Source organism: Pocillopora verrucosa, chromosome 1, assembly GCF_036669915.1.
Source record: "Pocillopora verrucosa isolate sample1 chromosome 1, ASM3666991v2, whole genome shotgun sequence".
In the NCBI taxonomy this organism is placed as follows: domain Eukaryota; kingdom Metazoa; phylum Cnidaria; class Anthozoa; order Scleractinia; family Pocilloporidae; genus Pocillopora; species Pocillopora verrucosa.
Genome location: NC_089312.1, coordinates 10,017,210 through 10,042,644, shown reverse-complemented (window position 1 = coordinate 10,042,644; position 25,435 = coordinate 10,017,210). Strand labels below are relative to the sequence as shown.

The 25,435-nt window shown below is 37.6% G+C and overlaps 2 protein-coding genes across 6 annotated transcripts; both read left to right on the top strand.

Moving 5' to 3' along the window:
- Positions 1 to 358: 358 nt before the first annotated feature.
- LOC131795009 (polyadenylate-binding protein-interacting protein 2B) lies at positions 359 to 6,257 on the top strand. Its single transcript, XM_059112571.2, has 2 exons — positions 359 to 774; positions 5,995 to 6,257. The coding sequence occupies exons 1-2, from the start codon at positions 445 to 447 to the stop codon at positions 6,061 to 6,063; spliced, it is 399 nt and encodes a 132-aa protein (XP_058968554.1). The 5' UTR covers positions 359 to 444; the 3' UTR covers positions 6,064 to 6,257.
- Positions 6,258 to 8,806: 2,549 nt separating this feature from the next.
- LOC131795023 (uncharacterized) lies at positions 8,807 to 25,231 on the top strand. Of its 5 annotated transcripts, XM_059112593.2 has the most exons (7): positions 8,807 to 8,968; positions 9,269 to 9,397; positions 12,313 to 12,357; positions 15,568 to 15,749; positions 20,728 to 21,908; positions 22,723 to 23,084; positions 24,045 to 25,231. In XM_059112593.2, exons 5-7 carry the CDS (start codon positions 20,806 to 20,808, stop codon positions 24,557 to 24,559), a joined length of 1,980 nt encoding a protein of 659 aa, XP_058968576.2. In that variant the 5' UTR covers positions 8,807 to 8,968; positions 9,269 to 9,397; positions 12,313 to 12,357; positions 15,568 to 15,749; positions 20,728 to 20,805; the 3' UTR covers positions 24,560 to 25,231. The 5 variants fall into 5 exon arrangements, with proteins under 5 accessions (XP_058968576.2, XP_058968575.2, XP_058968577.2 ...); XM_059112592.2 differs by lacking the exon at positions 9,269 to 9,397; XM_059112594.2 differs by lacking the exon at positions 15,568 to 15,749.
- The last annotated feature ends 204 nt before the right edge of the window (positions 25,232 to 25,435 follow it).

The following is a 25,435-nucleotide window of genomic DNA, read 5'->3' as shown; positions in this document are numbered from 1 at the left end:
ATATTTTAAGTGATTCCGTAACCTGAAAGGTGTGGTCAGGCCAGCGGAAATCACATCATGAAAATGCAGATTATTAACTTCCGGTCGAAACAACACACAGCCCGTGCGCTTTCACCCACATACGCAAATTTTGAGAGACTGTTCGTGAATAACCCAAACATGTTCTTAACTTGTAAGCTGGAAGAATTTCCACAATTTTAATTTTTTTTTGGAAGATGTGGCAGGATTGATCTATTGTGTTGTCGTTTCTTCCTCTCTCTCTGAAGCTTGCATCATAACATAAGCCAAGCGCCATATTTACGTGTTATGTTATGCCGGCCTGTCAGCGAGGAGCCTTATGATTGGCTCTGACGCAGGTGACCGAACTTCGTTACGTCGGTGTATCTCGGACGTTGTATTTTTCGTGCTTGACAAAAAGTACCTGTGTTCCTCTCATTCCTGGATATGGAAAATAACCACCCGAGCAAGCAAGATCCGTTTGCTGAGTACTTGTGGATGGAGAATATGGACGATTTTGATCGCGAAGTGAACGATCAACTCAACGAAGAGGAGTTCATTCGTGCATGTATTGAACAACTGCTTGATGAAGAAGACGAACGCGAAACAATGACAGCGGCCGAAATAATAGCCCAACAGCAATTACAGAGCTTACAGAGCAAAGATTCAGTACAGCAAGGAACATCACAAAGTTCTTATAGAAGTAACTTCCAGGGACGTAACGTTTGCTCGAATGGATACACGAATGGCTACGGCAATCACGACTACAACGTCGTGGTAAGTTTGATTCTCGAATAGCTTCGTTGAGTGATTCATTGTCGTACAATTTCAATACAGAATGCATATCTGAGGTTTGTTGTGTGTGTTTACGGCGGATCAAATGGCAAAAATTCAAATTTTATGTTGTGTGGTGTCGAAATCAACGAAGGTCCAGAGAAAGCGATGGCGAGGGTGTAGGGAAAACCGCCATAGAGGCGCAGTCTCTGTTGAAAATCTATTGCGCGTTTCTTTTACGTTTTTCTTTTTCTTATTATGCAGCAAAGGCAAACCTATTAATGTTTTATGGTGATAAAATTTCATATTTCCTTATTTTTGGTCTGATTCTACTACGGTATTATCGAATTATAGCAAATGAATGTAGTGTTCGAGATATCCCTGCGCTTTGAAGTATATTTGACTCAATGTACACGTTAAGCAGCGCAATCGTCATACTGAAATCTCTTAACGGTTAACGACGTTTCGGTTTTCAAACGATGGTTCCCTCTCCAAGTTGAGTGCTTTGCGAATAAATATGGTGGGAGATTCTCTTCCAAAAATACTCAAGAAGTTGTCTGAAGTCTGAAAATGCTAAATTTGTGCAAGGGACTTTAGTGAATTAGTTACCTTCCCCTCTTCGTTATTAAACTCAGTGATTTCTCTATATGGAAACGCTTCTTTATTTAATCAAAAACTGGACTTCTGGAAAATTTTCGATTCTACAAATTCAGCTCACTTCTCAGTGGTGTTTTTCGTGCCACGAGAGATCCACACCGAAATTTGTATTGGGGCGTGAAAGGATTTGAACCAAGGGCAGTTACAGTAGCTCCTTTGTTTTTGTATTAAGTAGCTTTCGGTGAAGATGGTTCGGAGATTTCGTCCGCTCTCTCATTAAATTGTTTTTTTTTCATTTTTATTTTTCCTCTCCTTGCTTCTCTAAATCTAATGGATTTATCATTAACTTTTATTTGTCGGCTCTTCTTGCGGTGTTACTCCAATGCTTGGTATAACTGGTGAATTTCTTATCTGTGTACAAACATGAAATATTTTTGCCATAAGATGTGTATGAAACAATTTGAGGTTGCCTTGACTGCCTTTAAAATATATAATTTCGAACAGTTCCAAATGCCAGTATTTTTATTTGAAAGAACAAGGGAATAAAACAATTCCTCAAGTCTGTAAATGCTATATTCCTGGAAGACACCTTCAATAAAGATGTAGGGTCATTCAAAGTTGAAAATGGTAGTAGTGTTTTTAGAAGCTGATGCCTTGAGCACATTGTGAATTTATGTCCTGCTTTAACTGGGGCAAAACAACTCTTAAACAAAGTGCTAACTGGCTGTATAAAAGATACACCATTTCAAGAAGAGAATCATTCACACTTTCGAGCTTTCTTGATTAAAATGTGCAAGGATTTTAAATTTCTATTTCAAATTCTTGATTTGAAATCTTTGGAAATTCCTCCGAATGGGAACATTTTTCTACAAATGTAGTTACGTGTGTATATTCTGAGCAAGTGCAAAAACAAATTTAGCACCAAAACAACCAAGATTAGTTATGCATTCAGAAATATCAGCAATTTTGTGAACCTTGACGTAGTGTGCACTGACCTGTGGTTATGCATCAGTTCACTGTGGGGAATGGATTTTTTCTCTTTTTATGGCAAGAATTCCGGTATTCACATCTATTGTTTTTATGTGTTCTTCATGAGACAAATTTTAAACATTACATTGGTTGAGATCACGTTAAGCCTTTACTTAAAGTACCGCTTGTATAAAGTCAAATTTGTCTGAAGTGGCACCATATCAGGCAGTCACCTTGTAAAACTTGTCTGAAGTGGCACTGTATCAAGTGGTCACCCTGTAAAACTTGTTTGAAGTGGCACCATATCAAGCGGTCACCCTGTAAAACTTGTTTGAAGTGGCACCATATCAAGCGGTCACCCTGTAAAACTTGTTTGAAGTGGCACCGTATCAAGCGGTCACCCTGTAAAACTTGTTTGAAGTGGCACCGTATCAAGTGGTCACCCTGTAAAACTTGTTTGAAGTGGCACCGTATCAAGTGGTCACCCTGTAAAACTTGTTTGAAGTGGCACCGTATCAAGTGGTCACCCTGTAAAACTTGTCTGAAGTGGCACTGTATCAAGTGGTCACCCTGTAAAACTTGTCTGAAGTGGCACCGTATCAAGCAGTCACCCTGTAAAACTTGTCTGAAGTGGCACCGTATCAAGCAGTCACCCTGTAAAACTTGTCTGAAGTGGCACTGTATCAAGCTGTCACCCTGTAAAACTTGTCTGAAGTAGCACCGTATCAAGCAGTCACCCTGAAAAACTTCTCTGAAGTGGCATTGTATCAAGCAGTCACCCTTGATTAACCCTTTAACTCCCAGAAGTGATTAACATATAACTTCTCCTACGGTATCTAAACATTATCAAGCAAACAGGTCATGAGAATATTTAAACTTATCAGGTGAAAGTTATCTTGATCTAACACCAAATTCTTGTTACTTATTTGCATAGAAATGTATAGCAGCTAGAGGACAATTAACAATCAGATCTTGGGAGTTACAGGGTTAAGTGGTCGGTTGTCAAAGTCCCAGATTTGTTTCATCTTAATTACTCTGATTTTCACCTTTACTACATGGTTACCTCTATTAAGCAATCACAGTGGCCTTTTGATTGAGTTCCAGTAGCCTATTTGTATTTGATAGCCCCTCCTTACTTTTATCATACTTAAAGCAGGTTTATTGTGTTGTGTTGGCAAAGGTTATACAATGAAAGTAAGGGTCATTTTCATGACTCTTGAAACTGTATGATGGATCAATATAGCAGTGTCTTGTTGTTTGAAATATGTTTCCAAGAAGATTGTTTCAACTTGTCTTGTCTTCACCTTGAAGAAAATATGCACACATAATGAGTGCTCAAAGCTTGCCATGCTAAAACATGGCAATTGGTGACCACAAATCTTTTGATGCTTGAGAAGAAAGATACAATGTGGAATTCTACATGATAGTATGGCAGGCAATCATTTACAAAGATTCATGCAATGTCTAAAAACTGAATACTTCCTCAACTTAAGAGAAGAAGTTATATGCATGTTTTCATAGCTGTTGGTGATAGTTAGTAGGGGGCCAAAACTTATGTCTAGTCTGCCACCCTAACCCGATCACCTTCACCTTGTGATGTGTGAATTGATTTTCGTGTACAGAATTTATGTGAGGGTTTGTGTAAACTTATGTCTAGCCTGTCATCCTGAGCCGATCACTTTCACCTCATGTGATGTGTGAATTGATTGTCATGTACAGAATTTATGTGAGGGTTTGTGTTAACTTATGTCTAGTCTGCCATCCTAAGCCGGTCACTTTCACTTCATGTGATATGTGAATTGATTTCATTTATAGAATTTGGGTGAAGGTTTGTGTTAACTTTGTGGGACACTAGAGACATTTTTTCTGAACATTTCCCAGTCTTTTATGTAATCTGACAAAAGAATATGTTGTCCATGATAGCCTGGCTACCTTTTATTTCTTACTTGTTTTCTACTCTTACACATTTTTTTTTTTATTTCTTAATTATATTACATATTTATGATGGATATAATAGCAGAACTGTTAATCTTTTAAATTAACAAGACATACAGTGCTTATGTTTTCAATGTGCTTTATATTACGTCACAAATGTAAGTCATATATCTCGCTTGTGGTATGACTGTGAGGTTTTGGTTTTCATGGTGTTGAAAAGATTTTAATTTCAATGTAAAATTCCAATGGTGAAGGTTGAGTACAGTTTGTACCATTTGGCATTTGACAATTAGTGTTCTTTACCTCTTACATGCACACTCTAACATTACTATGCATATACTGTGGACAGTTCTCTCTACATTTTTTATGGCATTGGGGAGGATCAGTTGGTGATCATTTCCTTTATTCTCATTACCTTAATGTTTGATTCAGTAGTGATACAGTAATGTGAAATTCGATGTTCATTATTGTTAAGGGTTATTACTCCCTATCATGAACACTGTACCTGAAAATGTAATTTCTGAAGTTAGTTAGAAATTGATATTCTAATGGCATGTTGAAGATGTTTGCGTGGCATCATGGAAGTTTCAGATTATTTAAGCATTTCGCTGGAAAATTAAGTCATTCTAGGTTGGTCAGTCTTATGTTTGGTCACTCTCTCTCCCTCTCTTTTTTTTTTCACATTGATGTAATTTTTGTTTCCAAATCCCTGTGAAATATTATTACATTCATTGATTTTTCTTTGTAATTAGCAGTGGAACCAGGTTAGTTTACCCTTTTCTAAGGGTATTGTACTGCTGCATTAGATGAGGAATACGTTTCCACATATTTTTTGGCCACTTCTAAAGAGTGATTTTTTATTGGTTTATTCGTATCTGGCATAGCACAGGTTCTTTTTGTAGAACCCTTAGAAGATTATATTAGGACACATACACTACAAGACTGGCTGACTCGTCCTTTATAAACTTTTCACATTGAATAACTCATCTGAGTGTAGTCAGAATCAGTCAATGTGCAACATAATCCCTGCACCTTCAAAGGGACTTTATAGATTGCTTAAAATGTAAGGTTCTATTTGGCAAAACAAGAAGCAAATAGCACAGAGTAGAAGCAAGGTTTGACTTGACAATATCACAGCCCTTAAACATTGAAACATGATTGATAATAGTGAAGTTGTTGTTCATACTACTGACAAAGATGTGTAGACTTAAAGTTGTGTCTCATATGTGTGCAAGTACTGAATTTTTCAATAACATTTAAGCTGAAATGCATAATTGGGAATATATTTTACATTTCTTTTGATCATGTCACAGATTCTTTTTAAAATGTTAGGAGAAGCTGCATTGTATGTATTTCTGTTCTAATTGAGCACATCCATGCCCTCCTACTGGTGTTATGGATATATTTTTTTACCTATCTTGGATTTCCAAGCTCATATCCTTTCATACCACCCATCCTTTTTTTTTTTTTTTTTTTTTTTTCCTCCAACCCTCCACATCCTAACACCAGTATGCATATTCTCCACACTTTTCTCGGCACATTCCCTGTGGTATTGAATTTGTTAAACAATGAAGGGCTTCTTTACAGAGTAGTTAGCAATCATTCCTATATTCAAATAACCTTGATGCTTGACTCAGAAGTAATATTGTCAAGAGAAATTAAATGGCAGTTACTCTAAGGGGTAAATTTTCTTTTTAATGTCTTACTCTTGATTTCTTTTAGGTGAAGAGCACGCTGAACCCAAATGCCAAAGTGTTTGTGCCACAGAACACGAGGACATCGTCATCATAGCTGGAAATAAGAGCTGCGCATGCCCGCCTGACGTGACCGGGTTTTGGATGAATAGAAGGATGCCATGTATGATACGATGTACATAAGTTTGCAATTTGAGAAAGAGTTTAAATGGAATCCAGGCGGCTTTGTCCTGTCTAAATTTCTTATGTATTTTAATGATTAAATTAATAAAGCTCTTATTTAATGCAGAAGCTGTTAATCTAGTGATCTTTCTTATCGTAGAATTGACTGATGAAAGTAGCGGTACAAAGCTTTTTTTTCCCGCTGGTTTGAAACGCTCTTGCAACGGCTAGTCAGATAAAGCGTACAAAAGATAAGGAACTATTAAGTGAATTAATGCAACTGACAAAAAGTGCGGGGAAAATATTAGTCACATTTTAGCTTTTGGTCTTAGTGTTGCATCTGATTGGTTGAGAGGATGATGTAAGTTTTTCATGCCAGCACGTGAGGTGGCAGGGCAAACCATTGCAATTCAACATTACTTTGTCACTCAAGTTGAAGTTTGTCTCAATAGTATTACAGATCAATTTCTATTTTTTTTAGCCATCATGTAAATTATGCGTGAAATAATGCTAAATGAAAACTGAAGCCTATAATAATAGTTGTATTTAGAAAGCAGCACAAGCCCAGGAATTACCTACAAAATTAGCTTCTTTCATTCAGTTTTATGTTCCTATTTCTCGTGTCGTAGCCTGCCAGCAAGCCCAGGCCCTCGTTATTTGTGCTACGGCAAAAGCGTTTCTACGCCCGCGGGAAATTAAGAGGTCTTGTCAGGGTTCAAACCCCCCCCCCCCCCTGTTGAACAGTAAACGGAAAAACTCATGGCAATCGACGATTAAATGTTTCGCAACGACAATTTATCACCAGAAATGAAGTTGCAAAATTCAGGTTTTGTTCTTCAAAGAAAGACACAACTTTGACAACGCCCGAATAAACCATTATTTTATATTAATTTAGACCAAAAATTAATATTCGAGGGCCAACTTCTTATGTTTCCAGTATACACAGATATTTGTGGTGCAAAATTCGTGTTGTTTTACGGGAAATCAGGAATTCCACGTACTGTACTCAGTAAGGACTTCCGAAACGCGCTGGAATCTATTGACTTTGGCAATAGATTCCAGCGCGATTCCATAGACTTTTGACACTACAAGGTTGCAGCGCATTCAGGTTCGAAAAAATCCTTTTACAAAATAAGATAATGATCATTGTAATTATCATTATCGTTCGTTTCTTGATAAGAAGCGATGGCCAATGAACTCAGTAGTCTTGGTAATACCACAAACACGACCGAGGTTTGACGAAATAAGTTTTCATGAGGAGGTCTGCAGTTCCTAAGATGGCCCCACAACTGTCACGGGAATAACAAACACCTCACGGTAAAACCAAAAGACTCAAAGCAAAATAAAAAAAACCCACGGAAAAACTCACTTTTCCCCCTCACCTTGTTCTCGACGTAACCATGGCAGGGTGAATTTTGATAGTTGAGGAGAGTAAAATTTTCATGTATTAACAATCAATCACACTCCCCTCCCTACAGAGTTCCAACCCTCCCTCTCCCTCCACAATCATTGTACTTATGTTGTAAAAAAAGTACAATAACATTGAAGAAAATTTGCATAATCTCTCTGAACATGAAATAATTATTCCGTGAGCCTTTTGGTTTTGCCGAGAGTTTTTTGGTTTTGCCGTGACAGTTGTGGGTCACGGTACTGTTCTTCTACAGCCGTAGATGTTGTTGGAAAAAGAACCTGTATAAAATTGTGCTTTAGGAATATTCATTAATATCTAAGTGGATTGGTCACACACAGCCAGGTGCTACAATACCCAATTATGGCTCCTCATAGGCTTAATTCCCTTGCCCCAGTTCAATTTAATTCAAGAATATTTTGACGTCTAAAATTGGTTGGCCTTATGGACGATTGATAGTAAAAATCGTGCAATTTTTTTTTACCTTGCAAGAGTCATGATGATAGTTTTTCAGCCATTTGACGGATTAACATCCCATGCCGCAAAAATTTCCCCAGTCCGAGTCATTGGACGGATTCTATCAGACGGTGAAATAGGTGGTTCTTTTCGGTTCGGCTGTCATGAGTGAAATGTTTGTAAGGAGCCGATAGTTGTTATCTTTTGAGAGAGGTCTATTCTAAATGGAAACACCACTGAGCTATCTATAGTCAGTCGACGAGAGCAGTTTGTACTGGACTTTAAACATTATGTAGAGTCCAATAGTCAAAAGTGTAGTTTGTGAGTCGATGATGATCGTTGTGTCATTGTCAGCCATTAATTGTGTTAAGGTTTACCCAGTTTCTCTGATGTAGACAAACGGCTTACGCGCTGAACGATAGGCAGTTGACCTCGTAATCCTCTCTCTTTCTCTTATTTGATGCGTCTATGTCTTTTAAGTTGATTACAATAGCAAATGTCGTAACAGCGGTGTGCGATTGCATTACATCGAGAGAGCGGATGTTACAGTGTTGTATGATCCGTGTAAAAGTGCATTTCGTACGTGCCTTGATCGATAGGTGCGCTACGTATTGTTCGCCTCCAATCATGGTGACAACCACCTCTGCAACATTTTTGGCTTGTTTGAAACCTTGCCTCTGTGTTGACTGCTCGCTTCATTAATTTTTTTGGCACAACTTTCTCTACCGTTTTAAACACACCCAGGTTCAGGTCAACGCATCAATCCATTCGTGACCTGCAGTTGGCCTAAAACGTCTTAATTTCGTGTTCCACTCACTTCCAGGCTGACTGCGCACGTCACCACGAGTCAATCGCTCCAAAAGCAGCATAATTAGCATAAATAGTTTCTTGATCAAGGAGTTCGTTGTTAGAAGGATCTTTTGTTAGTTTTTATTGGCAAAGTGAGGAGGGAAGCACCAGCTGAATATCGTTTGAGGTAACAGAAGCTGTTGTGTTTCATAAATCATACACATACCTAGAGTTATATCATAAACAGCTTCATTATGTATTTGCGATACGCACCTTACATAGTGATATTGAATAGGCTTTAACTCGAGCGCTTTCAATTTCGAAACGAATCATTCCGGCGTTTTCGAAGCTCGATCTTTCGTTCGAAGTCTAAACTTTTGCCTCTTCAAGTACTTATGGAGATCGCCCGCCATGATACGTGATCCAATTAACAAAATATCGCGCACCAAGGAAGCGTATAAGTTAATTTGGTTTCGATATCTTACAGTTACGCTCCTGCCGTCAAAAGCATTCACTGATCATGCTTAGCTGGGCACCTGATGCAAAAATCTACGCAGGATATCGGTAATCAGTGCACGAGTTCTTGGATTTGTTACAAATGGAACGAATTGAAGGAGTAAGTAGTTCATAAACTGATCGAGAACCTTAAGTTTAAAAACAATGCTCGGAAAGGGTCCGTTCCGCATTCGAGCCAAACTGCGAAAGTTGCGACAGATGAAGCGACGATATCTAGGAGAATGTCTTTCGATAGCATACTTTTTATATCGTGCTGTCAAAGATCAACGGAAAAACCTTAAATCGATATCACAAGTTTGGAAGCTGATCGTCTTCTGTAGTTACAATCATCTCATTTGTGCCCTGGATTCGTGTTTCATTTGATTTTTGTTTGTTTGTTTGTTTTTTTTTTCATGTCTACGACATGTCACACAACGAACGTGGTAACTTATGGACCATTAGTTCATTGAGTGAAGCTTACGAGACAAAACAAAAAATCAAAACAGAATAACCAATCAATCAAACAGACGAAGCATGCTCAGCGAGAGCCCGCGAAAAATTTCTTCCTTGTCGAAAACGTGAAAAGCCTGTACCTGTACTTTCTTATTAAGTTACGGTTTATTCACTTGACGTAACGATTTTACTACAACGCTTTGGTTAACTCCCACTCAAAATTCTCGGCTTATCCGAAAGGAACGCAAGTTAAACGACCCGTTGTGAGCACGTGGAACAGAGTCGTATATGGGGCGATAAAACCCGTGCCGCAGATATGTTTGTTTGGTTATATATAGCTAAACGAAATCACCTATAAATGTCCATCAAATTAAGAAGAACTGAATGTATCGTACAGTTTCCAACAGGGCTGTATCCTGCAAAAATACATATGAGATCTCGCCAAACAGTATTCCTAAGCGAATTCGACCAAACATTCTATGCGTCTTTCGGTTTTGTTTGAACAGTTTCGTTATTCAACAAAGAAAATCAATAGTAAAATATATATAAACACTGTTACACTTGAGAAATGACAGAAATGAAAACAAATTCTACGTGTGGTTTTATACGAAATTTCCATGAAATGAGTGTGGCACCGGAGATTATGGTTGTTTTATTTTCACCGCTATGGTGAAAAATCATGCTGGTATGATGTAAAATCGCAAGGAGGGGGATGGTACTACTTCACTTTTGTCTGAGGGGAGGGGATGGTACTACTTCACTGTTGTCTGAGGGGAGGGGATGGTACTTCTTCACCGTTGTCTTGGGGAAAGGGATGGTATTACTCCATTGTTGTCTTGGGGCAAGGGTGAGGAGAGAGGAGGGAGACAAGCAGGGTGAAGAGCAACCCGGAAAGTTGCTCTAGCATCTCTAAATGATAGGCGGTTCAGTGATCAATTTATTTGGTGTACAGGTCTGATTTTTTTTCATAGCATCTCTGCATTACATATGTAGTTATCCTTGGTTTGCACTTTATGTCATAAAAATCCAAAATCCAAAATAACAAGGGCTATACAACAGTTTTACCTCCGGAAGACAAAAGACCCCGTAAACATTTACCTTTTGGTAAGGTTATACCCTCGTGAGGTTCTCCATTTTGGAAATAGATGCATCAGGTCTAATTTCGTAATTTTTCTTCACTTGACATTGAAATAGCGGCCTGGAAAGCTGATCTGAATGTAAAATGTAATTTCATCGTGTGACATTTTGTTCCCTGAGCATTAGAAACATTAAAAAGTCTGTTTAGATAAATTCTGAATAAATGTTCGCAAGTCCACAGTGGTAACTTGTCTAGGCCTGTACAACAATGTCTCGCCACTCATATTTAGATGGTTCTATTTGGATGTTGTAGGTATTCAGTTCTGAATTTACCACCTCTTGGTGACGTGATGTTGAGGCATGTCACAGCATTGATTATGCTCAACAAGACTGAAAAGAAAAAACATTAGTTTAGTGTGTCGAAAGTAAACTAAAATTAGGATATGGCAAATGGAGAATGAGAAATGGTGAATGGGATAATGAAATGGGAAATTGAAAATAGGAAATTGATTTTTTTTTTAATTTTTCCCTTAGATTTATTGTTAATAGTGAGGAACAAATGTTTTTCATTCATATCCACGTTCTCTTTCTCAAACATTTACGGGCAAAATTCAAGGAACGAAATAAGTTAATAATAAGGAAAAAAGTGAGCTTGGATGAACAGACAATGTTCAAGGACAAATATGCGAGAATATGTTCACGTAAAATAGAGGCTATTGTGTTTCATGTAGTTCAAATATTTTGCAATGCGTGTGAAAAAATGGTTACGAACAGCTTACTGTTTTCTGTGTGCGATGTGATAAACAAATACATACCTTAAGTGTCATGTATCACTTCTTCCGTTGCCGGTCATCAATTTATTTGTTTCATTCCTCAGATTTTGCCTTTGAACCTTTTTAAAAGAAAGCGTGGATATATGACAAATATCCATTCTGCATAATAAACATAAAGTCGAAAAAAAAATGATTTCCTATCTTCAATTTTTCATTTCATTTTCCTTTTCCCCAATCCTCGTTTTTCGTTTTCCGTTCTCCAGTTCTCATTCCCCGTTCCCGATTATTTATTCCCGATTCTCCATTCCTGATTTTCCATTCTCGATTCTCCATTCCAATTCTTAGACTTCGCTAAAAGGGAGGGACAGCTTGTAGTATAATTTTTCATAAATTATCTCGTGTCTTTGAATTTTCCCTTTGTTTGTCCTAGTAGGAGTCCAAGATTAATTTACCTCCTGTCAGCCCCCGCTAAAGCTCCGCATAATTTCATTCATGATCTCGATCTAAATAATTCAAACTTTGACGATAATTCTTGCGGTGCCAATCTCATTGTCCATGATAATCCAGCTTTTTGATATTCAAATATTCAACATGTTAAACAGCTTAAGATGTGTCGAGCGGGTACGCTGTTTTATAACATATTTAGAGGTATCGACGGCGCCATCAAGTTTCAAACGGTTATTTTAGTTAAATCAACAAATTTCAGCAGCTAATGTACGGTTGATTTTTACAGGAAAAGAAGATACAGATTTTCTCTCTCGCGTGTTGAAAACTGCAGGTAAGTTGAATGTCTAACTCATATGTTTTAATGCGGACCAAGGCTCCGTCTTTTGGTTTTAATTTACAACTAACAGCTTTTTTGGCTTTTTATTTCTTGACGTAACATATCCTCCTGTAAACTAAACCATTTTATCAGACATGGGTAATTCGTATTGGGTGAAAGGTAATTTTATGTCAATATTTTGGTGGTATGTTTACATTTGAGTGTTCGAAATTCACTGGCTTGTTACTAAGGTCTCGCTTATCCGTCCGTCTGAAATGTGCACCGTCGGACAACAACGTAGTCGGTCTAAAATATTCGCTGAGGTGTAACACAGGGATTCCGGCTGATTTCAAGTTTCGTTTTGCAGCCGCTTAAAAGAAGAAAATTATCTAATGTAACCGAAACCAGACCAAAGTACAATGACGATTACAAATGAGTTCCTCACGTTCGCTTCACCAACGAGTTTTATTCGTTTTTTACGTATCGACGCATCATAGGACTTGATAAAAGTTTTATTTTGACAGATGGAAGTTTATCGTCCACGTCTTTGTGCGAAGTTACTTATAAAATAGATACTGACTTCACCGCATTAAATCCAAAACAATTTTAAGTCACAAAATTGTTGTGTTAATGATGACAAATACAGTGGACACCATAACTTCAACTTAAAATATTTGTGTTATTCATATGATTTAGAATAATTTTTTAAATTAATCATATACAGAAACCGATAGATTTAGTAAATATGCGCAACCTAATTGTTTTGTACCTCAGAAGACGCGTGATTAACTAACACCAAACAAACTAGCATTTGCTTGAACTTTTCTGAAAATGTCTCGCCTGAAATAGCCAAAAGTGTTGACACAATTCAGTAGGAATATATAGTTTTTGGTCGAAGGCGATATGACAATTGGTTTAACGTGATTTAACGATTTCCATGATGCACTGTTTTCCGAAGTCACCTTTTAAACAATTGTTGGATTAGGTTTTTGTGATATCCAAAATAATTAAGGTTGAGGTAGGGCCAAAGGCTTCAGCTGACAACCCCTACCTTCATCGACCTTGATTATTCTGACTATCACAAAAACCGAATCTAAAAATTGTTGTATTATACATTGAAAAGAATGGTCACGACAATAAGTTGAACTGATCATTTATTACTCAACGAATAACAATATGCAAATCAACAAGCAACACAAAGCGCGCGAACTTGACATGATTACCCTTAAAAATCATGCACCGCAGTCATACATGACATGATTACCTGTGACATTGAGTGTCCTTGACGCCTGCTCATCCTTTTATCGCTTTCCTTAGTAGTCAGTAAATAAAATCTTCTTGCCACAACGTTTTCGGTAATGATATATAGCGTATGAATCTTGCATATTTGTCGATTCTAATGATTAAGAAATTGAGTTGAGACTTTACAACTTACAAATTCTGTAAATTAAGCCCATCCTTTCACCGACAAAAACTATAATCGGTCTTATAAGCAGGCGCTTTTATTTCGGTATGAGATTATTTTCGGCCTTTTTTTTTATTTCGGTTTCAGACCATTTCCGACCTGGGTGACGCGCTGTCCCAATTTCGGTTTATTTAATCTTGTAAAAGTATGGCACATCTCGCTTCAGCTGCCTTCCTTATTCCCTAAATAAGTAAGTCAACTTTCGTTGTTCTAAGGTTCTAATTTTTCTAAATTTGCTGTGAAAAAACACTAATAATATTGATCAAGCTGTACGATGAACTGTGAGATTTATTCGAGGTTCGAAAGACAATCACAGTTTCTATTAGTTCAAGTGTGTAATCCGTAGGCTTCTCATCATGGTATGAAACGTTTGATTTTCTTTCAGATATTTTTCATAAGAATTTTGCGACCTGCAATGTGTCAATGTCAATAGTTTTGAGGATTGTTTCAAAAGTGACATATACTTATGAATGAAAAGCTTTCAAAATTAGGCTTGTTCACCACAGGGAATGAGCTTAATGGCTCGCACTCTATCGATACTGTTTCTTCAGAAACTTACCCCTTTGGTAGTTTGCTGTTTAAGAAAGCTTTTGAGAGCTGTAAGGAAACTCTTCGGGTAGGTTTCTTGTGTTTTTTTTTTCCGCTGTTTTTATTTACAGATTCTGAATCAAATCTGAAGCTGTTCTCTTGATTCCTGAGCACTACTTGGCAACTTGCCTTGTTCAGATGTTTATCCCCAGCGTTAGGACAAAACTTCTGTTTGCTGGAGAGATGATTTCCGAGGAACATTTGGTGTTGCGGCATAAACTTTTTAACTAAGTTGAGTAATCCAATGAGGGAAAAACACGTGCTTCCTTTGTGTTGAAAGTTTAGCTTAAGCCCTCTGGAGACTTGTCACGTTTGTCGGGCCTTGAAGTTTGACGATTGCGTGATATACCAATTGTACTTAGGATGATTTGCAAAAACGACTTGGAATTTTCGCACATCGAAGCATTTATCCGAAGAAACAACCTTCAAGATTTTGCTTTTTAATTTTTTATATTTAACTTTGCTTTTTCTTTTTTTTTTTACCAAGTACGTGAACCAAAGATGATACTTGATGACTCTCCACACAGTCATTTGTCTCTTTGTTTAGCTTGACATTGTACTAAGAGCAAAAATTTATTTTTTTTCTCATTTTTTTAAAAAAAGATAACCGTTTTTCACTGATTTCATAAGCTGCAGGTGCGAATCACACACATAACTATCTAAAGGTGTGAATAATGAAATATATCACGAAGTAAAAGGCCTCCTTTCAGGTCTGGCCTTAGAAAAATTGCTCGTTTTATGAAAGCTTTTATGCTTTTTAAATTCTGTAATATTTACCCCTTTTAAAGGTTTTTCGATTTGCATTTACTAGTTGAAAATTAATCCTTGCGTAGTTCCTTGCCCCAACAGTCTCCAAGGGGTTAACATAACTGTCAATCTTACGATTACGTATTGTATTTTTACTTTGTTATTTTTTCCTGGCAAAAAAAGAAAAAACTTTGAAAACAAAAAACAAAAAGCAAGTTAATGACTTAACATTCGCATTCAGTCAGAAGACAAAATTCTACGACAGAGTAGAACTGAAATGAAACGAGATTGAAATCTTGGTTTAAATAACTAATTCAGTAGCCAATGTAAAGGCTGTCATTAACACGTCGTTTGGATTTCAGTGGCAAACACAGATTTATTTGCACATTCAACCTCATTTTATCGTGGTTTTTTTCACTTTTCAGACGCTTAACACAGGAGATGGTGCTTTTGAGCTAACCCTTGATCCGAAAACATTTAAAGAGAGTGACAGTGCTCTGTCTGACGGTTTGATAGCCATCAGCGAGGGTTTTTGAGTGAACAAGTTTATACCCGTTACTGGTCATCTCAAACTCAAGGGAATTGCTGCAGTCAAATCGAAAACAAGGTAAACTTAAGCACTACACAGCTCTTTGGTTTGCTCTACTTGTTGCAAAGACAGAAAAGTTCTGCCTGGTTTACAACTCTAATTGAGATGGCGATTTTTCGATTCGTTAACTCTCCTCTTTAATGTTCCTTAGACAACGGTAATATTTGAATCTTTTTTTAACACTCTCTGAGGTTTAAAAACTGAGAAGTATGTGACACATTCGCATGCGAAAGTCCAAACCTCACCCCATTTTGCGATACGAACATGTTTGAGCTATCATTTGGCGGAAATCATGTGAAAATCGCCATATGTTTTTTTTATTTTTGATTGATCAGCGCGATTCGTGATGTTTAACCGACGTAGCTTCTGCTATATCAATTTCTTGCAACGTTACATTACACATGCAGCTCCCTTGATCTGCCGTTTAGCTGCCACCTAAAGTCGATTCAATCTAAACTGAAGCCATGGAAACATTTAGTGGGAAGAGTTAACCACATCCTTATCTCACGGCGCTGTCTGTGAATACTTTTTAAGCTGATTGATATCTCAATTCAATGTTGGTTCAACCCAAAATATTGATTAATTGTTATAAAACGTTTTGATCCAAGAATTACAAAGTTTTCATCACAAACTCTTTATTTATTTCTTTCAAACCCTTTTTTTTTTTTTCTTTCAAACCAAACAACCCTCTAAACGTGAGATACCAACAAAGACTCAAATGATGTCAAATCGTAATGAGATAAACGCTCTTTATTGTCGAGACGTTAACTCAACTAGCTTGTACCGTGCGGCTTCTCCGAGAAGAAAATGAACAATACACAGTTCGCCTTTGTCGGTTGATGTGTTATTTGAGGGGCCGCCAGAACGGACATTACGGGAAATATAAACATTTGTATATATTCTATGCGAGAAACAATCACCGAAAGATGTACGTCTAATGCCGATGGTCGCTCGTTGACGAGCGGAACTAGAGTTAAATGCAGTGATTTTTTTTACCTAATTTTCGTTTAGTTTTTGTTCAGTAGATTGGGTGGTTATTGAGGTCAATTATGAGGGATTTGTGTGGGAGGTACTGCCTTTAAACCCGGTTTCCTCCTAAGCGGTTATTAATCCTTTTTTTTTTCAACTCGAACCTACGTACTCTCTCCTATACACTAATCAAGCTGAAGAAAATCCTAAAAGAGCTTCTTATCATAAAATTGTTGATTTTTTGGCTTGACCTTGCTAAAAGAACTCTCAAGATATAATAGAATACTTCTTTGATGAAAACTGCACTTGTCGAAAGAAACAAAAAAATTACCACAAATTGGCTGCGCTTCAGCAAGTCGAACTTAATATTTTTGAAACAAAAGAAGAACACCAAAGCAATTCCTCTTAGTGAAAAGAACCGCGAAATTATTGTTTAAACTAGTTGGTAGGAATCTTGCTGAGTACGTAGTCTAAATATATAACAAACTTCCGAGGGAAAGGACAAATTGTCTCACGGACCAATCGTTTGAAAGGCGTCGTTAGAAATGATCCAAACAGGTGTTCTGTTGAACTGAATTTTAATTGTTTCAACACAGCGGTATATCGGGCTCAAATTTTCTACGAATCTTCTGCTGTCTTCGGCACGAAACGAAGACCAGTTCGATAAACACCAGAAATTCTGAGGTTACTGAATATGCTGATCATGAGAATTTTCTTGGAAATACGTCAAACTGAAACCAGAAAATTTGAAGCGCTCCTTTAGCGGTGGGTAAAAGCAAATGTTTGAGGTTGACTAAACAGAACTCGATCATGCGGTCACGTTTTTAGTCGTTTTTGTGCATGCAAGCAGGTGAAGTAACTATATTTTACATTTAAGACATTTGCTATATATACATTTCTAAACCAGGCTGACCGAGAATTGCCCACCTCACAGGAATTATCTCAATTTTTCGTTACATTTCTTGCAAAGAATTAAAATTTTCGCTTCAGGCATATGCATACTCTGTTAGTATCTATGAAAATTTTGTTCGGTATTCTTTAATTCTGTCACGGAGAAATTTAGCTCGCTGTTCATACGTGAAAAAATTGTGTTTGAATGCATTATATGTAAATCAGAAAACAATATTTCTTTGAAATGGAAGAACAACCACCAAGGGCGGCCTATTGTGATCCTTGTAAAGAATTAAACCAAGATTTGGAGATCGGAAAGGATGGCTTTTGAATTCACCTCGCAACAAAAAATTTCCAGTTGTCTCTGGAAAAAAATTATTCAACAACCAAAAAAAATTCAGTGTAAAAAAAAGGAAAAGGAACCCAGTTGTGTTCCATTTGTGTAACGAAGCCGGCCGTAATTATTACATGACACGGGTAAAACAAAATTGTAAAATTCTGCCTACTAATTCGTATTAATTATGGATCAAGGTCCGAGTGGATTAATTCTAGTAGAGTTTATCGGTTTCGTAACGCTTGTAACCACAAGAAAAAGATTTCGCTACAATTCGCTTTCAACATTTATTGTTTCAAAGAAGATTACATCGAATGTGGCGCTTTTGAATTTATTAAATATTTAAGTCAGACGGTGTTATATAGCGACTGAATCTCCAAACAGGTAGAATGTTATTGTGAATCCGATGGCCAGAATTAATTACTCTTTACTTGTTTGGAACGAGGTTAATCATTTGAGAGATGGATTTTGAATTCTTTTTTTATTATTTCGAGAGTAATGTAGATCCTTCCAAATTTTGTGAAAACAAAACGACACAGAATATTACGGTTTAAAATAAATTAGAACTTTTACTCACACTTCATTGCGATTACTGTCAAGCGGATCACTGACATTGTCAGTTTTGTTTTTCGTTGTTTGTTTTTCTCAGTTTGCTTGCCGTTTTCTGGATTTTTCAGAAATAATTTATTAGTGCAAATGAGAAAAGACGAGCGTAGGGCTAGAAAAATTCTATCCGTTTAAATATTTTTTTCTATAATATCAAGTTTACCAGGGTTTATTTGACAAAAGAGAAGTAAATTGGCCGCAGTACCAGCGCGTCGTTATATGTAAGTAGTGTTCAAGCCACACTGTGCTTTGGAAGGAACACTTTCATGCTATTTTCCCTAATCTCGTGGTACAACCAATTAAAATAAAACCGATAATTCACATGAAGGGGCCCGATATATCGCCGTGAAAAGACTTTCTTCTGGAAGAGTGGCACCTCGAACGAGGTTTTGTATATTTTACTTAACTTTGATCCAAAACTCTGCGTAAGAGTGCGAGTGGATAACTTTGATATAAGAGACGAATAATATATAAGAGTGTTAACAGCCAAATTAAATTTGATTTTGTCGAAAGGAAAAGGAACAGGAATGTTTTACTAAAAGGATTCATCATTGGTGTTAATCACGATACCACTCAAGTGCTTCTTCTCGTTTTAACACTTAAATCCCACACACCAAAATAATATCGTTATCTCTCGTACGCAGTCGGAATTTCAAAATGTACGTTTTGCAGACCTTTTCTTTTTCAACACTCGCTTTGTTAAGTCTTTTGTAATATATTTAGAAGCCTTTAATTTGCATTAGCTCGGTTATAATGTTAAGGGGAATGATTTTTGTAAAGGATAAATTTTGTCTGATAAATTAACGTTTTTATATATCGGTGGCCCCGACTTCAACAAAGTCTCAAGTCTTTAACTTAAATTTAGTTCTTAAGGAGCGGAATGATACTCCAAGAAACAGTAATTTATTTTTTAAACTCCAGTTGTCGTTGCTTGATTTAAATGATATTCAGGCTAAGATGGATCCAAGTGCCCAATTTTTGACAATACTATTACATTATTAGAGGGGGTGAAAGAGGATTTTGTGTGATGCAGGATTTAGTGGTTTTGATTTTCGTTATGTGTTATTTGTACTTTTTGATATGGGTGAAACTTGTGCCACACACTGCCCTCCCTACCACCCTCTAAGTAGGAGAACAATTGAGACTTATCTCGTCTCGAATTTTCATATCACCTTCTTGTTCTTGAATATATGATGTGAGTGAATATTATGGCAACGCAAGAGATCTGCGTTGAACCATTTAACGACTTTTTCATAAAGTACAGCCAAAATAAACAGTGTGAGAGCATGCGATTTTAACAAAGCCATCGGTGGTTCTTAAGTGCTGTATACGTAATACTTGCTCTGTAAGAAAGAATTTTAATAAGCATCCTTTTGCTTTCACTTCATTTCAAAAGGAAGAACTGCACATTTGATGAAAGCCAATGTTGACAAGCTTCTGAAGTTTTCCACTCATTAAACAAAGTTTTCATTTGGTACTTAATTGTGATGGATTAAAAAAGAAGAATGGTGCGCAATCTTATTTTTAGCTTTAAATGAATTTCTGGTTTCGTTTCAATGGCAGTGGTTATCCATTGATGAATGGGATTAACAGAATAATCCGCTTTCCTATGTTTTCTTTAATTAGCTTTCTTGTTCTTGTTTTTCATGTTTTGTCTTTCTGCCGATCGTTTCGAATTGGCTTTCAACGTGCTAACCGCTGTGGTGATAAGTGATAGTAATAACAGTGCAATTCAAAAAGCTCTGTTTCTAACCCTTGCGGTTTTGTTATCAAAGAGCGGCTTTTTCAGAAAGCCTGGCTGTCTAATTGAAGCATTGCTGCTTTGCTTTCGAAGATTTGTTATAGTCCATCGCAAAGTATCGAATGCAGCAAAGGTTTTGACCGGATAATTTGTTAGCTTACACTGAAAATAGCTGATTCCAGTGATGGGTTGAAATTACAGTCATTCGACTTGGGAAACTAAAACATTTACTCGTCTATTTGTCGGCCATTCAATTAACTAAGGAGATAAATAATGATGAACGACTGCTTGAATTTTTAATCTCATAGGATTGCTTGAATCTTTTATGGGATTGCCTAAGATTCAGGCGATTTTTCAAGTTATTTTTTAGTTCAACGCGTAGAAATATGAAATGAAATTTAATTTTCTACACGTTATGGCTTAATGCGTGACGTTTAGTGTATTTCGTTTTGCAGACGTTCGAGTTCGAGGCAGACTGTTGAAACTTTCACTCCTTGTCTGGATGTGTTGTACAGCGAGTACTTTCCGCCGTTATGAGTCGTTTAAAGTTGCGTTGGGCCCTCGTTCGTGTTGCACTTATCATGTGCATTATATTAGCTGTGCAGTTTTTCAGCCAGCTAGGATTGCTGAATGCGCGTCCCCCGAACTGCGAGCAAATGAAAGTTTTCAAAGAAAGGCTAAGTGTACAAGCAAATCCTGGCAATGAGCAGGTTATAGCCATACAGAAGGACAATCCAATCATTGAAAAACCTGTCACTAAACAAGATTTTAAAAACGATATTAAGAATGAACAAAGTAACATGGATAGAGAGAAACTTATTGGTGATTTAAAGCGTATAGCGGTGGAACTTTCAGAAACACATCGCGGATTAGCGAATTCTGCGGTGCATTATCATCGAGTCGGGAAGAGCCTTCGATCTTTAAACAGCGTCATTCAATCTTTGGGTGGACAAGCCGTGGACGATAAAGAATATTCTCTTGGAGATAAAAAGGCTGACGCACCAAAGAAGGAAGTTTGCCCCGAGAAGTTCCTAGGCAGAAATCTAGCTTATGGATACCCTTATTTTCGAAAAGGTTTCGGTAGAATAAACTGTACAGAATTTGTTCCTATGAATAGACTTGTGACAATTCTTGTTACGTTACCAGAGGAGCTACGGGCTGAAGATAAATATAAAGTTTTTGAAGGCATCGCAAAACACTACTCAGACGTACAGGTTGTCTATGCATCACAAGGTCAACTCTCCAAGGACACCATGACAAAGCTGAAATTGAATTTAAAGCATCACGTCTCTACCAATTTGAACCATGGGGAGACATGGTCTAAGTTACTAGACGAGGTGAGCACGCCCTATGTCCTTTTTGCCCCGGAGATAACACACTTTACGGATGACATCGATCTTGAGCGGCTTATCAGAGTACTTAGTGATAACAAGGAGGCGATTATCGCCGGGGGGAGCCATCGTAACCTTAAGGGACAATGGGACATCGGCTGTCTTCAACTGACGTTCAGAAATTGGACAGCTTACTTTAGGGGTGGATATTACCACTCGTTCACGGAGTGCGTGGTGTGTGATGTACTCTCTGGTCCGTTCGTAGCGAAAACCGAGCAACTCAAGCAAGTTTCATTCGATGGCAAGTGAGTAAGAGCTGATTACTCTTTTTTTTCCCTAAATATATCAAAGGAAAAATTTGGTTAGGTTAGGTGGTGGAACTTAGAAAATATCGGTATTTTTTTTAGGCCTGATTAATCTGTTATTCGCGCGTGAGAAATTATATTATACTTCTCCGTTTTTTTTAACAATAACGCATGAATGACGATGAGGAAAGAAAATTATCAGTGCAAAATCAAGAACTTCCCTTAAGTTTGGGAACAAAAGAAAAAAAAGAAATGAAATTCGAGACAGTTTTCCCAAGGAAGTAAAGACAGACATTAGTGATTTAAGTGGGAAAAAAACTTTAAACTTTGAAATTATTTGGACAAAAGTAGTTTTTGTAACTTGTGGTGTGAAAAGAGCTAAAGCAGGTGGTGTACTTTATAATAAAATTTAAACGATGGGTATTTTTTTTACTAGCGGTAAAAGGTTTACGCTTTGGTTATTACCACTCATAAGCCCTCTTATCGCTGTCTCAGGCTCTTGTGCTTGGTCTTACGGCGCTTTTTTAGGGTCAGCCGCACATTACACGTTTGGCAGCCGTTCATAGAAAAAGTGATTGAAACCTCTGCTGAAAAGCTTGCGCGGAGAAGTTGAAAGAAGACTTTTTTTCCAGTGCGGGGTCTCATTTCGGGACACTCTTAACATTTCTTACCGTGCTCAATTTTAATTGTCTCTTTATTTCCAATGCATTCTTCTTGTTATAGTTGAAAATTCATAGATTCGCCACCCGTGAGAATTTAGACGACTTTTTTAGGATCGCTGACTTTTGACACTCATCTGTGCTTTATCTTCTAGGCTACCTTTCGGCGTCTTCCAGGATTTATTCTGGCGTTTGAAGATGAAACACCCTGGTAAAATCGTGATTAGTTGCCCCGATGTCATGTTTAACATCTACGATCGGGACATCACAGACGATAAATACGCCGCCCTGGCTAGGAAGTGGGAAGTGAAAAAATGGGTGGATTCAAGTGGTAAAGTCCGCTGGTATGGTTGCAGGCGCGGGCATTCTTATACGGGCACATCCTCGTGTAGTTTTCACAGGGGGCTTGGCGTTCCACCATGTGATCTGGAAAACCTTGCTGATGCTATCAAGTTTGTAATGAAAGAGTGTGAAGACGCTGGCTTGTTTTGCGAACTTCAAGAAGGAACGCTACTAGGTAAACGACTTTTTACACAAGACAGTTTTTTTTTCCATAAACGCAGTATAGCTGGTGCTGTTATTTTTTTAAGTCCTTTTTGGCTTAACAAAGGTTTAATTCTTAGTAGAATTGGCTCAGCTGAGCTGAGTTATGTCTAAATTAGACTTATTGCAGATACAGAGTAGTTAATCAAAGAAGTTGCAGATTGTCTCTCGTTTCATAAAAATTTAGGTCCTTGTTGATTCTAACTAGAAGACAGAAGAATTCTCCAATTAATTATTTTCATGATTGGAATGATCACACCCCATGCTATTCTGCGGCTCGGGTTTATCATGATATCCGACCAGGATGCATAGCGCTTCAACCCAATTCAAATTCCTTCTATACCACTGCATATGTTGATTCCGTCCTCGCTTGCTACTTCATCATGTTGTTTCCTGGCCTGACAATTGTACTTTAGATTCCTTGTTCGCGTTCCAAAACACAAACTATCATCAAACAGAAACTATGAGGACATACGTGAGGTAAACTAGTCTCTCGAAGCTTTGAAACATACTGGCCCAAACAATCCTCTGAAACCTGCAAACCGAAGAATAGTTACTAATAGAGCAATTTTCAATTGGTCTCGAAAAAAATCCGAGATCGCTTTGGTTTTGCTCTTCTTTGCTCTGTGATTGGCTAAAAAACTCGCATCTCTCTCTCAAACAATCAGATCCAAAACTAAATTCAACAACTACGTGGTACTTTGAGATCTCATTGGCTATTGAAAATATTTTCCATTCTTTTAATTGGCTGTTGTGATTACTTTGGTTTCGGTTCTAGGACTCTCGATTGAAAAGCACCTTAACTAAAGTATGGCATGAATATCATCACGACTGAACCAAAGTTATAATAGAGTAAAAGGGATATAATTTGCAAGAATATAATCACCTTGAGTTATAGTACTCTTAACTCTCATTTTTCTTATCTCCTGTATAGGTGCAGTCAAATTCAACAAAGTTTTACCATGGGAACGCGACGCTGATATAACTTTCCTTACTGGGAACTACTCGGCGTTTAAGAAGCTCCGTTCAAAGTTTCAAGCAGCTGGCTACAGTCTTAGTGACGATGACGGCTCCTTGTGGTGCTGCGCAGACGGTCGGCAAGCTGGGGGCAAGTTTAGAATAGGCACAACCCGCTGGACTCTAGAACTGTATGGTCAACACATTATGGAATCTGAAACTCTTGTAGCAAACGGTCAGCGGCCGACAAAAGTACAATTTTCTGGACAATGGGTGACTGTAATGCGCAATCCGGGACTTTTTGCCCGTAATCGTTACGGACCCGGTATATACCGTCACCAGGAACACTGGATGGATATTGGACACGGAACTGGATGGGCTTTTTACAATCCCGGCTCCTTTTCAAAGTGTGCGCAACCGGGTCATTCCGGTTGTCTAGACAAGTTTTCTTCCGATGGTAACTTACAGTTTAGTGATTACCCGTTCGTTTGATTTTCGGACACGAGTGGCAAATTTACCATCTTTATAATGAATGCTTCTTTTAAAAATGTGTCGTGGAGGAAAAGAAACTCAATAAAATCATTCATAACCCCGGAGGATACAGATTCGTGAGCTGATAATGCGCCGACCAATTCGAAACTCCAAAATCCCTCCCCTCAGCCGGGCATTTGACCGTCGTCCGTGCCCGGAGGGTGGGGAATCAGAACCTTGCCCTCCCCGCAAAGGCTATGCCTAATTTTATGACTAGATTTTAGTTTCTTTTTATGAATATGATTAATCTTTATCATCTGAAACTATTTAGGTAGCTTTTGTCTAAATTGGATCTTACTTAAACTAACATTTTATCTGCCTAGTGTGGTGTGCGATTTGCACAGGTTTATTTTTCATTACACTTGCCAAACTCTAGTGAAAAGGAAGAAAAAAGTAGACTCTGTGAAGATCTATAAATCTAAATGAAGAAGTATTTTGAAAGAGATTACCAAAATTTAGTGGTCTGTTCAAGAAACATTTATCTCGAAGTGAAGTATATTTTTAAGAGAACAATTAACTGTGTTCCTAATGTTACAAAACACTTTGTTCCTAATGTTACAAAACACTTTGTTCCTAATGTTACAAAACACTCAGAAACACTTGTTGTTATTAATAAAGGGAAAAATAACCGTGCTGGCTTTTGTTTTTTTCTTACGAGGATAAGTGTTATTACACTTTAGTAAAGACTGGGTTACGATTAATGAATTTCTAGCCGTCTGACTGGCTGAACGAAGCCATTTTATGAACTGTAGCCCAGCTCCGAGCCTATAACCAAGCCGAGATTATAAACCTAGCTCCAACAATATGGTGAATGAATTTGTCAGCGAAGAGGGGAAA

Bases quoted from the DNA above. Each gene is read 5' to 3' on its own strand.
- LOC131795009 (XM_059112571.2), top strand. From the start codon at position 445: ATGGAAAATAACCACCCGAGCAAGCAAGATCCGTTTGCTGAGTACTTG. The intron at 775-5,994 runs GTAAGTTTGATT...GATTTCTTTTAG, and splicing joins ATCACGACTACAACGTCGTG to GTGAAGAGCACGCTGAACCC.
- LOC131795023 (XM_059112595.2), top strand. From the start codon at position 20,806: ATGAGTCGTTTAAAGTTGCGTTGGGCCCTCGTTCGTGTTGCACTTATC. The intron at 21,909-22,722 runs GTGAGTAAGAGC...TTTATCTTCTAG, and splicing joins CAAGTTTCATTCGATGGCAA to GCTACCTTTCGGCGTCTTCC. The intron at 23,085-24,044 runs GTAAACGACTTT...TCTCCTGTATAG, and splicing joins TCAAGAAGGAACGCTACTAG to GTGCAGTCAAATTCAACAAA.